General features: G+C 35.3%; 2 protein-coding genes across 7 annotated transcripts; both read left to right on the plus strand.

The window, feature by feature from the left end:
• LOC121238572 (autophagy-related protein 8f-like) lies at positions 1–4,301 on the plus strand. Of its 6 annotated transcripts, none has more exons than XM_041135502.1 (6): positions 1–491; positions 742–796; positions 933–988; positions 3,300–3,361; positions 3,746–3,864; positions 4,057–4,301. In XM_041135502.1, the coding sequence occupies exons 2-6, from the start codon at positions 760–762 to the stop codon at positions 4,143–4,145; spliced, it is 363 nt and encodes a 120-aa protein (XP_040991436.1). In that variant the 5' UTR covers positions 1–491; positions 742–759; the 3' UTR covers positions 4,146–4,301. The 6 variants fall into 6 exon arrangements, with proteins under 6 accessions (XP_040991436.1, XP_040991438.1, XP_040991434.1 ...); XM_041135504.1 differs by having other exon boundaries at positions 56–491; positions 3,309–3,361; XM_041135500.1 differs by lacking the exon at positions 1–491 and adding an exon at positions 510–629.
• Positions 4,302–9,344: 5,043 nt separating this feature from the next.
• On the plus strand, positions 9,345–9,896 carry LOC121239441 (root meristem growth factor 10). Its single transcript, XM_041136689.1, has 2 exons — positions 9,345–9,467; positions 9,576–9,896. The coding sequence occupies exons 1-2, from the start codon at positions 9,345–9,347 to the stop codon at positions 9,894–9,896; spliced, it is 444 nt and encodes a 147-aa protein (XP_040992623.1).
• Positions 9,897–12,731: the final 2,835 nt, after the last annotated feature.

Genomic DNA, 12,731 nt, shown 5'->3' on the forward strand with positions numbered 1-12,731 from the left:
TAATTCATAAAACCCAGAAGTCACTCTCTTGAAAGTGTGGAGTTCTTTCATCCAATTATCAGGTGTCATTTTCTTTCCATTGTTAGTTTCCTTCCAAGTAAGTTCATAAAATCAATTCAATTTGAATATCTGAGACGCTCCTCGTTCAAGTGTCAGTTTAAACAGTTTCATGAGAGGATTCTAACATGGAGACCGGAGAGTATACCCACTTTAATAATAATCAAGAACTGTTTGTAAAATAAAATAAAATAAAATAAAACCACTCGTTTTGGCTTTTACGGAAGTACCCCTAAATTCGTCAAAATCAAAGTTCGTCAAATTACAAAGAAACGTTAAGCAACGGGACGAAACGTTCAAGGCGGATTCTAGAAGGTGCTGGCCTCATTAATGGTTTCATCATTATCATCATCAACTCTTATCTTGCATAGTAAGAGCTCTGGAAGACTGTTTCTTTATCTATTCGGTTTTTCCTCGCTTTGTTCATTATTGGCGTAAGTTTTTCTTCAGCGTTGTACATTACTTTCTCTCTGTCTTTTAGATCATATTTGTTTCCCCTGATTTCTGCAGAAATGTACCAAAAAAGAAAAGACAGTATTTTGTTCGGGCTGTGGTTCTTAAGTCAAGCAATTTTATTATTTCCAAACTTAAGCAGTTGTATTAGGTATAATTGTTTTGGGGTTTTTAATATTGATTGAAAAGCTTTTTTTTTTTTTCTTCCTTTGATGTCGTTGTTCTTATTAGTCAGTAAATCCAACAAGAATGGCTAAGAGCGTATTCAAGCGAGAGCATGACTTGGGTATGGATTATAATCCTGTTGTTTTGCAAAATACTTATTCCATCTTATATTGTTTGTAAAACCAATTTAATTAATTACAGTTAATTTCTATACTTATGAGCTCAATTCCATTAATCTATGGTGGCTTTATTTGCAGAACAGAGGCGTGCTGAGGCTGCGAGAATTAGGAAGAAATACGTTGATAGAATTCCAGTGAGAATTGGATGCCCTTTTATGATTTATGAGTTTAGCTTATTTTCCATGAGTTGAATTCTGGTATTTAACTTTCCATTTGATAATACCTGGAGTTCTCTTTATAGGTCAACTTGGGTTTCGTCTTTTGTATCTTGAGGTTTTTTTTTTTTTTTTTTCATTTCCGAACATGATTGCATTTGAATTGTGCATCGTTTTTCTCTCCACATTGGGATTGTAGTAACTAAATCTTAGTGAGCACATGGTTTCTCATATTTACTTCTAATTAGGCATAGCGATATAGGTTTAATTATTTAAGTATGACATTATTGTTGATTACGACTTTAGGACTTGTTTACATGGTTTTTTTTTTCGCGGGGGGTGGTGATTGAATGCCCTTCAAGCTGCTAAATTATTTCTTTTTATTCTGTGCTCAAAATGCTACTTGGTGCAGTTTAGCTGTGTTTCATGACGTGATGAGTTTATTGGATAGGCTTAAATTAGGTATTTTCCCCTTAACCATGGTTTTGGGCTTAGTCTTGAAGAGACGATCCTTTCACGGTTGGAAGGGAAGACAAAGATTCATGTAGCTGACCGAATACATACTTGAATCCTCCTTAAATCATACCTACTGAACCTTCTCCAACCTAAAGGTTCTTATTTGAGGTCTGATAAGTAAATGATTGTAGGAACATGGTTGTTTATGATAATTTCGATTCCATAAAAATAAAAAAATTCATGGTTTACTGATGATTGACATGTAGCTCTATTGCAAGCTGTGGGTCCAACTACTTGAATGTTTTATGCTTGGGACTGGAGGGATGGAGTTAGCAGAATTTCTTCCAGAAACTTTAGTAACTTCTACTTACTTTTAGTGGTCTCCTATTAGTGAGCATATCAATAGTAGCTGTAATTGAAAATTTTAAGATATAAAAGGGAGAAGAGAACAGGCATCCATCTTCTTGTTTGCTTGCATGATCAAAAGAGGGGGAAAGAATAATGTATTGTCTAAATTGGTAATTGGTGAGAGTTGGAAGGAAAAAGCAGAACAACTAATTAAACCTGGTATCCTCCCTCTTCAAGTTCTTTCTACTTGAAGGAATTGAAAAAGGGGTTTTGAGGGGTATGATATGCCTCCAAATCCCCTCAAATCTTCTCTGCCTCCCAATCCTCTTCCATCCAAACATACCCTTAGTGTTAAATAGTACTCCAATGGGTCATGCAGTGAGGGCCTCTGTGTTAAACATTTTTAGCATCGAATATTTGCACCTGAAACAAACTTGTTCCAGGTGTTTGAAACCACCCCTCACACATGCAGCGTTTGCTTCTTTTGTGTACTTCGTTGTATGTTAAATTATTGTATCTTTGTTAAGAAGTTCAACAACATTAAGGGGTTGTTTGTAAGAGGTTTCATCTCATCTCATCTCATTCCCAAACATCACTCAATCACAGACTACTTTTCAATTTCAAATATTCAACATTTTCATCTGATCATTATTTGACAAACTTCCAAACAAAACACAAAAAACAATTCAACTTTTTCAAATCCCAAATCAAATATAATATTAAAAACTTATATTCTAACAATATTTGAACTTTATAATATTTTTATTCAACTTTTTCTCTTTCTTTTTCCAAAACCCAATAAAACATCATAACTCAAAGCATTTCACTACTATTCACAAATTTCTCATCTCATCTCATTTCATTTCCTTTTCTCTTTCTGTTGTATCTTTTGTGAATTCCTATACCTATGACATATGATATGGTTTTATAATCAAAAGCCTCATGATCTGCAATGTTATGTCTGAATTTACCTGAAGATATGCTTCATGTGTTGTTAAACTCTTTATTTCTGCCGACCGTTCACAACATGATAGAGGAAGTTCGACTCTTTATCAGATGGATACTTTTTTTCCCTATGTATGTGCAAACATTATAGCAGCAGATGCTGATGGCAAGACAAGATTCTGCCCTGTTAAGTGACTATAATGGAATTGAAGTCACTCATTTAATCATGCCTTTTATACTTGGAAACCCAATCATTTAATAAGCATCAGACTCTTGTAATCTTTTCTTTTTCCTAATCAAGCTCCATATACTAATCTGATTGTTCACTAATTTGTTAATTGAAAATAAAGGCAACTGTTTAAAACATCCTTTGAAGTATGAATTTATTTTGCAAAAATAGTGTTTAGACAGTTCCATTCTTTTACTTGGTTACTGCTGCTGTGTTTGATTTATGCTCAATACAGTTATAAATCTATCACATGGGTATTATTTGATACTGTCATTTTAACCAAATTGTCCTTCTGTTTTTTATTTTCTTTTGTCCTTGAAGGTGATTGTAGAGAAGGCTGAGAGAAGTGATATCCCCTACATCGACAAGAAAAAGTGAGTCCAGTTCCATGTCCTAATACTTTATCTCTCTTGTTCCTTTGTCTTTTCAAGATGATTACTGTTGGCGATAAATGAGAATTCCCCATAGTTTAAGTGCTTCTCTGTGTGTATGTGAGTGGGTCCCTGTTTTCTCTTTTAGAAAACTGCACGAAACAAAAGAACCCAAGACTTGTCTTGGCTTCTAAAATGAAGACGTCTTAGCTACCTTTTTGCTGCCCTTCCCTATTCCAGTTCTATGTTTGACCTTCAAATAGAGATAAAAGCGAGTATTGGAATAGAAAATGAGGACACATTACCTAGGAGACCAAATTTGTGCTCAAGTGTCTGCTTGCAAGTGGTGATAATTTTTATGTATCAATGACGATTACAAAATTGCAGATACCTTGTCCCTGCTGACCTGACAGTGGGCCAATTTGTATATGTAATTCGGAAGAGAATTAAACTGAGTGCAGAAAAGACAATCTTTATATTTGTGGACAATGTCCTTCCACCAACAGGTAACTGCTGTTCAATTTCATGAGCTCTGTGCACCCACGTGATGCTAGGTTTTAATTTCCTTTCTATCGCTGATTGATTCACTGTTACTCCTAATCAGTTCATAACTGAAGTGGAAAGATCACGAAGATAGTGGTTTGAAATGGTATAAACCTCAAGATCAATAAGTACTAATTGTGATTAAACATTTGCAGGAACTATAATGTCCACCATTTATGATCAAAAGAAGGATGAAGATGGATTTCTTTATGTTACTTACAGTGGGGAAAACACATTTGGGTAGAATAAGATTGTGAAGCCTGATTTTCTCTTTCACCGGTTTCCTATCCAGAATTTTCTGGCATCACAAAACTGGCATCGTGCCAAATGGATGTACTTGTTCTGTGTCGACCTGTACAGTTCTACTTTGTACATAACATAACAACAAACTGTTTATTGATGTTCCTGGGGCGTAAGATATCACAAGGGTTCTTCAGCGCCCTTGGGAAAAAGTGATTCTGAACTACATAGAAACTGAACTGACTGCACTCATCTTTGCTCCTCTTCTTTTCTTTGTAAACAGTCTATGATTTGTGACTTAATTTGCATAACGAACGAATTGATTTGGTGAAAATTTTCACCAAATTTAGGTCGTACTTACGTACTGTAGCCGCTATGCTTTGGTTCCAAATCAATATGTAAAGCTGCCCTTAATTTCTTAATTCAAGATTAGATTATCATTTGATTCAGAGTTCTAGTGATCTTCTTGTTTGAATGTTTTCATTATATAGGAGACGGTAGTATCTTCTTGTTCAGATGAAAGTCGCATTGTGATCATGTTTTATGAGAAAGGATAGATAATATTGAAACTTTTGCATATTAAGCATGTGATTAGTGCAGTCTGAATTAGTTTTGCTTCTTGGTTTGTGTCCTTATCAACCTAAGTGGGTTGTGATTCTCCCTGACTCTTGGACTTGTTTCAAATTAGTTCTGTTATCAATTTGAATACCTCCTAACTCAATTATTATTGGGTATTATCACCATTCCGCTTATAAAAGCCTTCTTTTATTTATAACATTCCCTCTCGAAAAATCGAGTAACTAATTCTGAGTTTCTCTAGACCAAGATTCGCCTGAAATTTGTCTATGTCGTTGGGTTTTCTGTTCTATCAGCTATTATCCATTTCTATGTTCTTCTCACTCTTGCCAACTTATTATGGGAAAAAAAAAGGTAAAGAAAGAATAAGGATGGCAACACGTACAGTTTATGCATGGTTGCTCTGTAAGTATAATTCAATGGTTGCTCTGATTCTTGACATTCACGAATATCATTCTGCGACTTTGAATTATATATTGACTCTACCTTAAGGTAGATTCATCGGTCGTATATATATATAGAATTTGTATATATCCTCAAGCAGAAGAGAAATCATTGGTTGTCGATATAATTAGGATTATAATTATTTACAAATTTGTAATCTAAATATTTTCTACAATTTAAACATATATAAGCATAAGATATGTATTGATCCCATTATATACAATTTAATATGGTGGTTCCAACATTATTATCAATGCAATTTGTCCAACTATATAGCCATCCAAATGAAATCCCCTAACGGACCGACACACAGTGGCTTAAGTACCACAACTAATTAATTCAGACAAATGCAGAAAAGTCAGAATCATGGAACCGGCAGTTGTCTAGCATAAGCCGAGGCTGCGAAGATTAAGCGAGGTGCCGTGGGGACACCGTTGCCGAGCCGATCGAGGCTGCTCGACTTTTGAAAGACACACACACAGGACGTGGGACGAGACGATCGTCAACGCTCAGCCCGAATCCCCAGCCACCTCGGCAACTGAGCCTGTCCCGCCGTCTCTCTAATCCAACCGAAACATCCCCCCATGCACGAGGCAAATGAATACAAACAAGCGTCTTCTATTTTTTTTTTTTTTTTTTTTTCTGTTTTAAACAAAAATTCTGATACAGGGTAGGTAATCTAATCTCAAGGACATTGATTAAAAAAGTTGTTGGCGGACTCAAACTATCTGGGACGTCCATCATCATATATTCTAGTTCTAGCATGCAGTAGTTTTGGTTCAATCGACCAAGTATAGTCTTTCTTTCATGGTCTCCGTTTACACTTGCCGGCATTCAATGGTTTGGCTTATTGGAAATGGAAGTTACCTTATGTTGACGCTCGAGAGTCGAGAGGAAGAGAGGAGTTCGAGCTACTAACATGGCTAAGGCAGCTTAGACTTTAGGGTAGTAATTAACGCACGAGAGACGACAAGAGATCAAGAGGCCAGAGGTGAGACCAGCATGCGAGAGAGAATGAGGATCTGACAGTCTCTACGCGCGGTTCGCCGAGAATAAAAATTCAATAAGGTGTATATATATATATATATATATATATATATATATATATTATAGAGAGAGAACTACTATAGATATAAAGTAAATCTATAAATTGATGTGATTTCATAAAATCCATTTATATCTACTTTATAATAAAAATAATTTTACAATCTGACATCATATCAAATCACATCAGTTTGTATGTTTACTTTTGTATAATCACTTTGTGGCTAAAGTATTTTCTAAACTAATAATGGTCATCAACATCCCAAGGAGTTAGTGTTAAATATGGAATATCATTAGTCCCGAATAATATTGCATGTTCTTGGGTTCGTAAAGTTAGGCAGCTAATAGGTTGGTCGATCGGCAATACGGATGCTTATCGATCGATCCCCATAAACGATGCTGATTATTTCATGATCACTCCTAATTCCCATCAGTATTCAATAGCAAAGGAGGTGTCATTGTTACTTAATTCGATCAACTTCTTAGCTGAGGCAATTGTATGTGCATGACTTAAGTTTGTGATCAAGAAACAGCTAGCTTGATTTGGTGATCTCGTTTTCTTTTATTTAATAGGTAGTATAAATGTGTATCACTTTTTAATTACTCTACAAAAAGGGACTACTCCTACACTAGTCAATGACGTGTTTCATGTGCTAGCTAGTTTGATTAGATGTTGCACGTTGGAATGACTACTTTTGTTATAAACGGTAACTCCCGCGCGCACATCATGATCGAAAGAAACAAAGCTTAAGTACTCACACCACAATTCTGTAGATGGTTAAGCAAAGATGGATGTACACAACGTTTTGAATTATACAACATTCAAAGTTCGATCGGAAAATGTGGGTAGCGTGGAGAATTACTCCCCCTTTTGTCGAATTTCCCCAATGCTAGACATCGATTTTGCTATCAAATGTCCTGATAATACATAGAGGATGAATGAATACAAAATTAAATAACCTGATCATAATTCATTATATTGGGATGAAATCATGCATTTATGCCTTGGAAAAAAAAAGAAATTAGTCAAAATAGGCTTTGGCGGCTACAATTGGGTCATGACCGCGTGGCATTGATTGTATAACATGGATGCTTGCCACGTGTCTTGCAAAGCCGGTAATGACGGTTAGCGCACTCTCTAGTGTTCCTCGGCACAGGAACAAAGGAAGGATGGTCCATGCATCCTTGTCTCCTGTCCCCACATTTCTACCGTTCCCATGGGCCATATGCGTGTTTTACTGATCATGTGGGCCCTCGTTTCAACTGGTCCAACAGCCAACAGGTTCTATCTCTCGTTTTGTCCCGTCTCCAATCGCCATGTACATTTCACATGCATTCCATCTTCATTTTACGTTAAAATGTTTTTTCTTTTTATTATTTGAATACGAGAATGATATCATGGTCCATGGATGCAACTTCTATACAAGTACATAAATTTTGTAGACGGTTAATTTGAAGTTCGATAAATTGAGAATTTAAAGTGATGAATGCAAAAGTATGTTACGGTTAAATTAAGAATAAAGAGAGGACTGGTAGTACTTTCTGATAGGGAGCCGTATGTACACCCACGTGCATCAAAATTATATATATATACACATTGAGCAGTAAAATTATGTGAAACTGAATTTAGAAAAAAAAAACTTTTGGTATTATATTTATTTTTGCACGTATTACAAAAAAACTATTTATTTGTGACTAGTTATTTTTAGAACAAAATATTTTTATTGCAAATAGTCGTTATCGTCGCAAATATTAATCTATTACAAATATTTATTTTTCTTGTAGTAACAATGTGTTAATATTTAAGATTACTGATCTTGCATAATTATATATTAATGTTGATTTTTTGATAGATTGTACAAAAGCGTGTCGTCATGACTGATCAATATTTAATCACCGCATGCACTAATTTGCTACATATTATTAGTCACTAATGGGAGCATGCATGCAAAGACAATTATTTCTAACTCATAGGGCGCAGATTTGGGGGGATCGATCGTATAATTAGTGAAAATAGTAGAACTTGTCCTCGAAAAGAATATGTTCATTATCTCTTAAATGCATGTCATGATTGTTTTTGAAAGAAAAGAAAAGAAGAAAAGGAAGACCTAATTATCGGCTCTAGCTTTTGGAATATTATTAATGCTGGCCTGCTAACTCATGAAAGTCATTTTGGCTGTTTGGAATAAGCGTGTAAACCAACTCAAACATGTTACAAAATAGAGCTAGCATGACGTGCTCACCGAGCTAGCTAGCTACTTCCTGAAATGCGTCGGTCAAGCACTAATTAGATAGCAATTAGCTGCGAGCCCTGGACCTGAACCGGACAAACTTTAACGCCATGAATTTCATGAACCCTCTCTCTCACTCTCTCTCCCTGCACTGCACATATTCAATTTTCTATCCCTGAGACATTGCCGGCCCATTGATCTCATGCTCTTGGCTTTCAAGGCAATCAAGGGACGCGCACGCACTAGTCATTATCACAATATCAAAGCTAAAAAGGCTTCCTACTTTTTGATGATAGAATAATATTGTGCATAAGTTTTTCAAGGTAAAAAGGCAGGTAAGAGCAAGAAACAAGGAGGCAAAACTAAGCAAAATAGTGGATCTCTAGCACAAAGACAAGCTGGAGTGGACTAATTCCTCGGTAGAAACTCTTTTTCTTTTTCTTGTTGCGTCCTCGGTACAAACAATTAGGCACACTCGCTTTCCTTATTATTATTTTGTTTTTAATTCTCTTCAATGCTGCTTTTATAAAAGAAAATCTCTCTTTTGGACTCTCTCTCTCTCTCTCCATATATTTAGGAGAAGGCCTCCGAGTTGGTTCTCTTAATTCCTTGGGGGGGTCTGTTTTCCGGGACCAATATAGATTGAAATGTGAGTCTGAGCAGAGGGAAGGGACAAAACGGAGGAGGCCGCCCATATCTTCATTTCATTTATTACTTCTCTTAACCCATACATCTTCATGTTCTGCAATATTAGAACCTCTTAAATCTCCTGATGTACCCGCATTTAATGCTTTTTTTTGCTCTCTCACTACATATAGACCGCTACCATTTCTACTAGCTGCCAACATACAGTTTTCTTTAGTTTCTATCTATCAACCTTTCGAGCTTTCGAGACTACATTTCTTAAAATGTCACTCCATTCTTGCCTTCTTCTTTTCCTTCTATGCCTTTCTTTGCACGCATGTAATGCCCGGCATTTTCGTGCAGTTGACAACAATCTGGAAAAGAAAATTACCCACTTTTCCAACGAGGTAAGTGCTGGTTTTTTATTCTTTTTTTTTTCATCTGTTCTCATCATTCATATTCATTTCTTTTTCATCTTCTTCAACTCCTAATTTACATCCTCTGGGTTTTTGCAGAATGATGAGAAGATGGGTTTTGAATATGAGATTTCAGCTCTATCAAATGTGAAGTCTTCCCCGGCAAAACAACATGGAGAGGCAAAAAGAGGTAGCATAGCTGTAAACCCCTCAAATGACAGTACTACTGACCAAAAGCGAAAAGAGACAACTACAAACCAGAAAGTTCCTAGAGTGGAAGGAAAAACTCCAGTTTCTGTTCAAACTGAGTCTCTTGCATCGGTTTCTTGGCGTGTGCCTCACAAGAAACCCAGTGAAAAAAATCCCGGGTTCAACTTGGACTATTCACCACCAAAGACACACCCTCCTTCTCACAACTGAGCAAGACTTCGAGAAAAAAGGAAAAAATCAGAAGCTCCCTAATTAACTTCTTCTTGTTTTTCTCTGCTTGAAGAGTATCTTTTTCCTAGCTATCATCCGACCAGAGTCGGAGAACCAAGGTATCACTGAAGATCAACTTGTTACGGTCTCGCTTATCCTAGGCTCAAGTATGTAGTCTTGCCATGCAAGCGCATATAAATATAGCACCTTATTATATATGGCTGTAAAACATAGGCTAGCTCTTAGATTTCATGTGTTAAACGCCTTTTTTTTTCCTTTACTAATGTACCTCAGATAATAACAATATCGGTGAGAAATATCTCTACTTCTTATCATTTTCTGATCTTATTATTCAGTCTAGCTAGGATATTGCTTCACTATTATGGCTGTTTTGTCACAATCACGCCATAATCTTTTCGAAACTAATTATCACTGCGCGCTTTGTTGATCTTATTAAACTTGACCTCTTCACCATGATGATCATCATTCTCATACTGTTACGTACTACACCATAATATATTTTCTTTTCCGTATATATATGACGCATCATCTCCAATATAAGTACAGTACGAACGAGTTGCTATATATTCTAAGATATATAAATTACTTCAGTTCTTGATATGCAGTGATGATCAGTATCATGATTACTCGCAGTGTTGCAAAATCACTCGCAGTGTTATTACGACTAATATTAGTGTTGCAAAATCACTCGCAAGATCAGTCATCAGTGTTATTACTCAGTAATCGCACCGCGAATTAATGGGACTGCAGGAAATGAGATAAAGAACCTCCTTTTACGTGAGCTATAGGTTTGAGACTACCGTAATAAAGTCATGAAGTACCGCATCTTATATAGTATATATGGTTAATTATTATAAGTTGGTTAGGTGTACTACGTAGTTTAGTAGTTAATGCATGTGTAGGAATAGCAGTGTTCAAGTTGACGCTATCAAATCATGATATTCTTCATTAAAGAGGGTGGAATTAAATGGTGGTCAAGAAAATGGAAAATGCATGCATATACATATTTAGACGGTAAAAATACATGGAATGGATGCATGCATGTGCATATCAACGTAGTGCAATATTGGGCGTGGATGTATATGTAGTGTGTGCATCAGCATATCAGTAGATACCATGCATGCTGTGACGAGATCTGATCTCTGATCTTCTTGAAGAGTACTTCCTGATCATTAATTTTTTCCTCTTCTTATTGAAGTCCCTCTTTCGGGCCTCCTCCTACCTGCCGCCTCAGCTTCTTCTTCTTCCTCCCGATCTTCTTCATATAGATGCTATGGTACTTCCAGGCATGTGCACGTTAATGCGTGCGTACGTAGTGCAGTATCATGAAATGAAATTGCATCTGTAAACATTCAAGGCAGGCATAAATCAGTAGACATGACTGCATTGCCGAGTTCTCAGCTGATCCCTTAATTCCTGGCATATTATTTTGCTTTTAAATATAAGAGTTATTAATTAATTGATTCTAATTCTTCTTCTTCTTCTTCTTCTTCTTCAAATCACAGCTGAAGTTTTGAATTAAGCTTATAATTGCTCGAACCCTTCCCATCATTCATTTTAGTTGAACAACTAGTATGCATGCATGGTTAAATGATCCTATGGTAGTAGCTAGTAATTACTAGTATATATGCATCGTAGTAGCTAGTATTTGAATTGAGAATGCTACATATATAAAGAGATTATACAAAAATAAACTCATAAACTGACATGACTTTACATGATATGTTAGATCTACTTTACATTAAAAATAACTTTATAATCTGACGCACTGCATCAAGCTACGTTAATTTGTAGATTTATTTTTATGTAATTTATTTGTGACTAAAGTATTTCACATTTGAATTTATTTATTTATTTTATTTTTTCGTGTTGGTAGAAGTATTTGAATTTAATTGACTGAAAAGAAACATAAGAATCCCATAGATGGGCATGTGTCGGGTGTGAGATGATGTGGTTGGTTACTCTTAAATGAGGGCGGCAGTTAAAGATTCATGTACCTGCTCTCTTAATTAGTTTTTTTTTTTTTTTTGGGTGAATTACGTTCCTATGATATATATTGAATGATATATAAATAGTAGTGAAATAATAAATAATAGTAAAAAAATAATAAATTACTTATTGATAAATTATTTATAAATAATAATAAATAGTAACGAAGTAGTCTAAAACTATTTCATTTACCAAACACAATCTCTTATTTTTGTTGGGGTCCATATGACAAAGGAGGTGAGGATGCAATGGTTTTCGATCGAGTGACATGACCAAAAGCAAATTCAACATCGTTTCTCTAATTTCAATTTCATGTTGGAGTACTTATAATATGTGTACAATGTGAGAGGCTTAAATCTCGCATTATATACTAGTATTAGTGAAAAAGTGAAATATTATTAACATATGCATGTAATATAGCCGGCCAAATCTATAAACTTTAGGTTTTGAAGTAAAATCGTGTCCCGACCGACGCATATATATAAATTAATGTATTAAAGTACAGAATTTCAAGCATAGCGATCGGTCAATAAATTAGCTTAATTAATCTTGAGATTAAGTTCTAATTCTGAAGTAGTACTCATGTATATATGTATCTCTCAAATTGAGCAATCATTAATTCTTTTTTCTTGGCTACAAGAACGAATTAATTAATTCGTACGTTATAATTGTCTCACGCACGCTATATATATAACCTTAAAACCTGCTTATAATTCCCTAGAAAATTAATACTATTCATCGATCCGTGCATGCATGCCTTACTTCCGGAGATCAATATCATTTCTTGATCGCTTTCTTATTATTTTTTAAACTAATAATTAATTA

The sequence above is a fragment of the Juglans microcarpa x Juglans regia genome, chromosome 7D (genome assembly GCF_004785595.1).
Source record: "Juglans microcarpa x Juglans regia isolate MS1-56 chromosome 7D, Jm3101_v1.0, whole genome shotgun sequence".
Classification (NCBI taxonomy): domain Eukaryota; kingdom Viridiplantae; phylum Streptophyta; class Magnoliopsida; order Fagales; family Juglandaceae; genus Juglans; species Juglans microcarpa x Juglans regia.

What these genes read in the sequence shown, in the direction of transcription:
- LOC121239441 (XM_041136689.1), top strand. Translation starts at nt 9,345, where the DNA reads ATGTCACTCCATTCTTGCCTTCTTCTTTTCCTTCTATGCCTTTCTTTG. An exon ending in TTACCCACTTTTCCAACGAG is followed by an intron (nt 9,468 to 9,575) that starts GTAAGTGCTGGT and finishes GGGTTTTTGCAG; the next exon opens with AATGATGAGAAGATGGGTTT.
- LOC121238572 (XM_041135500.1), top strand. Translation starts at nt 570, where the DNA reads ATGTACCAAAAAAGAAAAGACAGTATTTTGTTCGGGCTGTGGTTCTTA. An exon ending in CAAGCGAGAGCATGACTTGG is followed by an intron (nt 797 to 932) that starts GTATGGATTATA and finishes CTTTATTTGCAG; the next exon opens with AACAGAGGCGTGCTGAGGCT. An exon ending in AATACGTTGATAGAATTCCA is followed by an intron (nt 989 to 3,299) that starts GTGAGAATTGGA and finishes TATTTTCTTTTG; the next exon opens with TCCTTGAAGGTGATTGTAGA.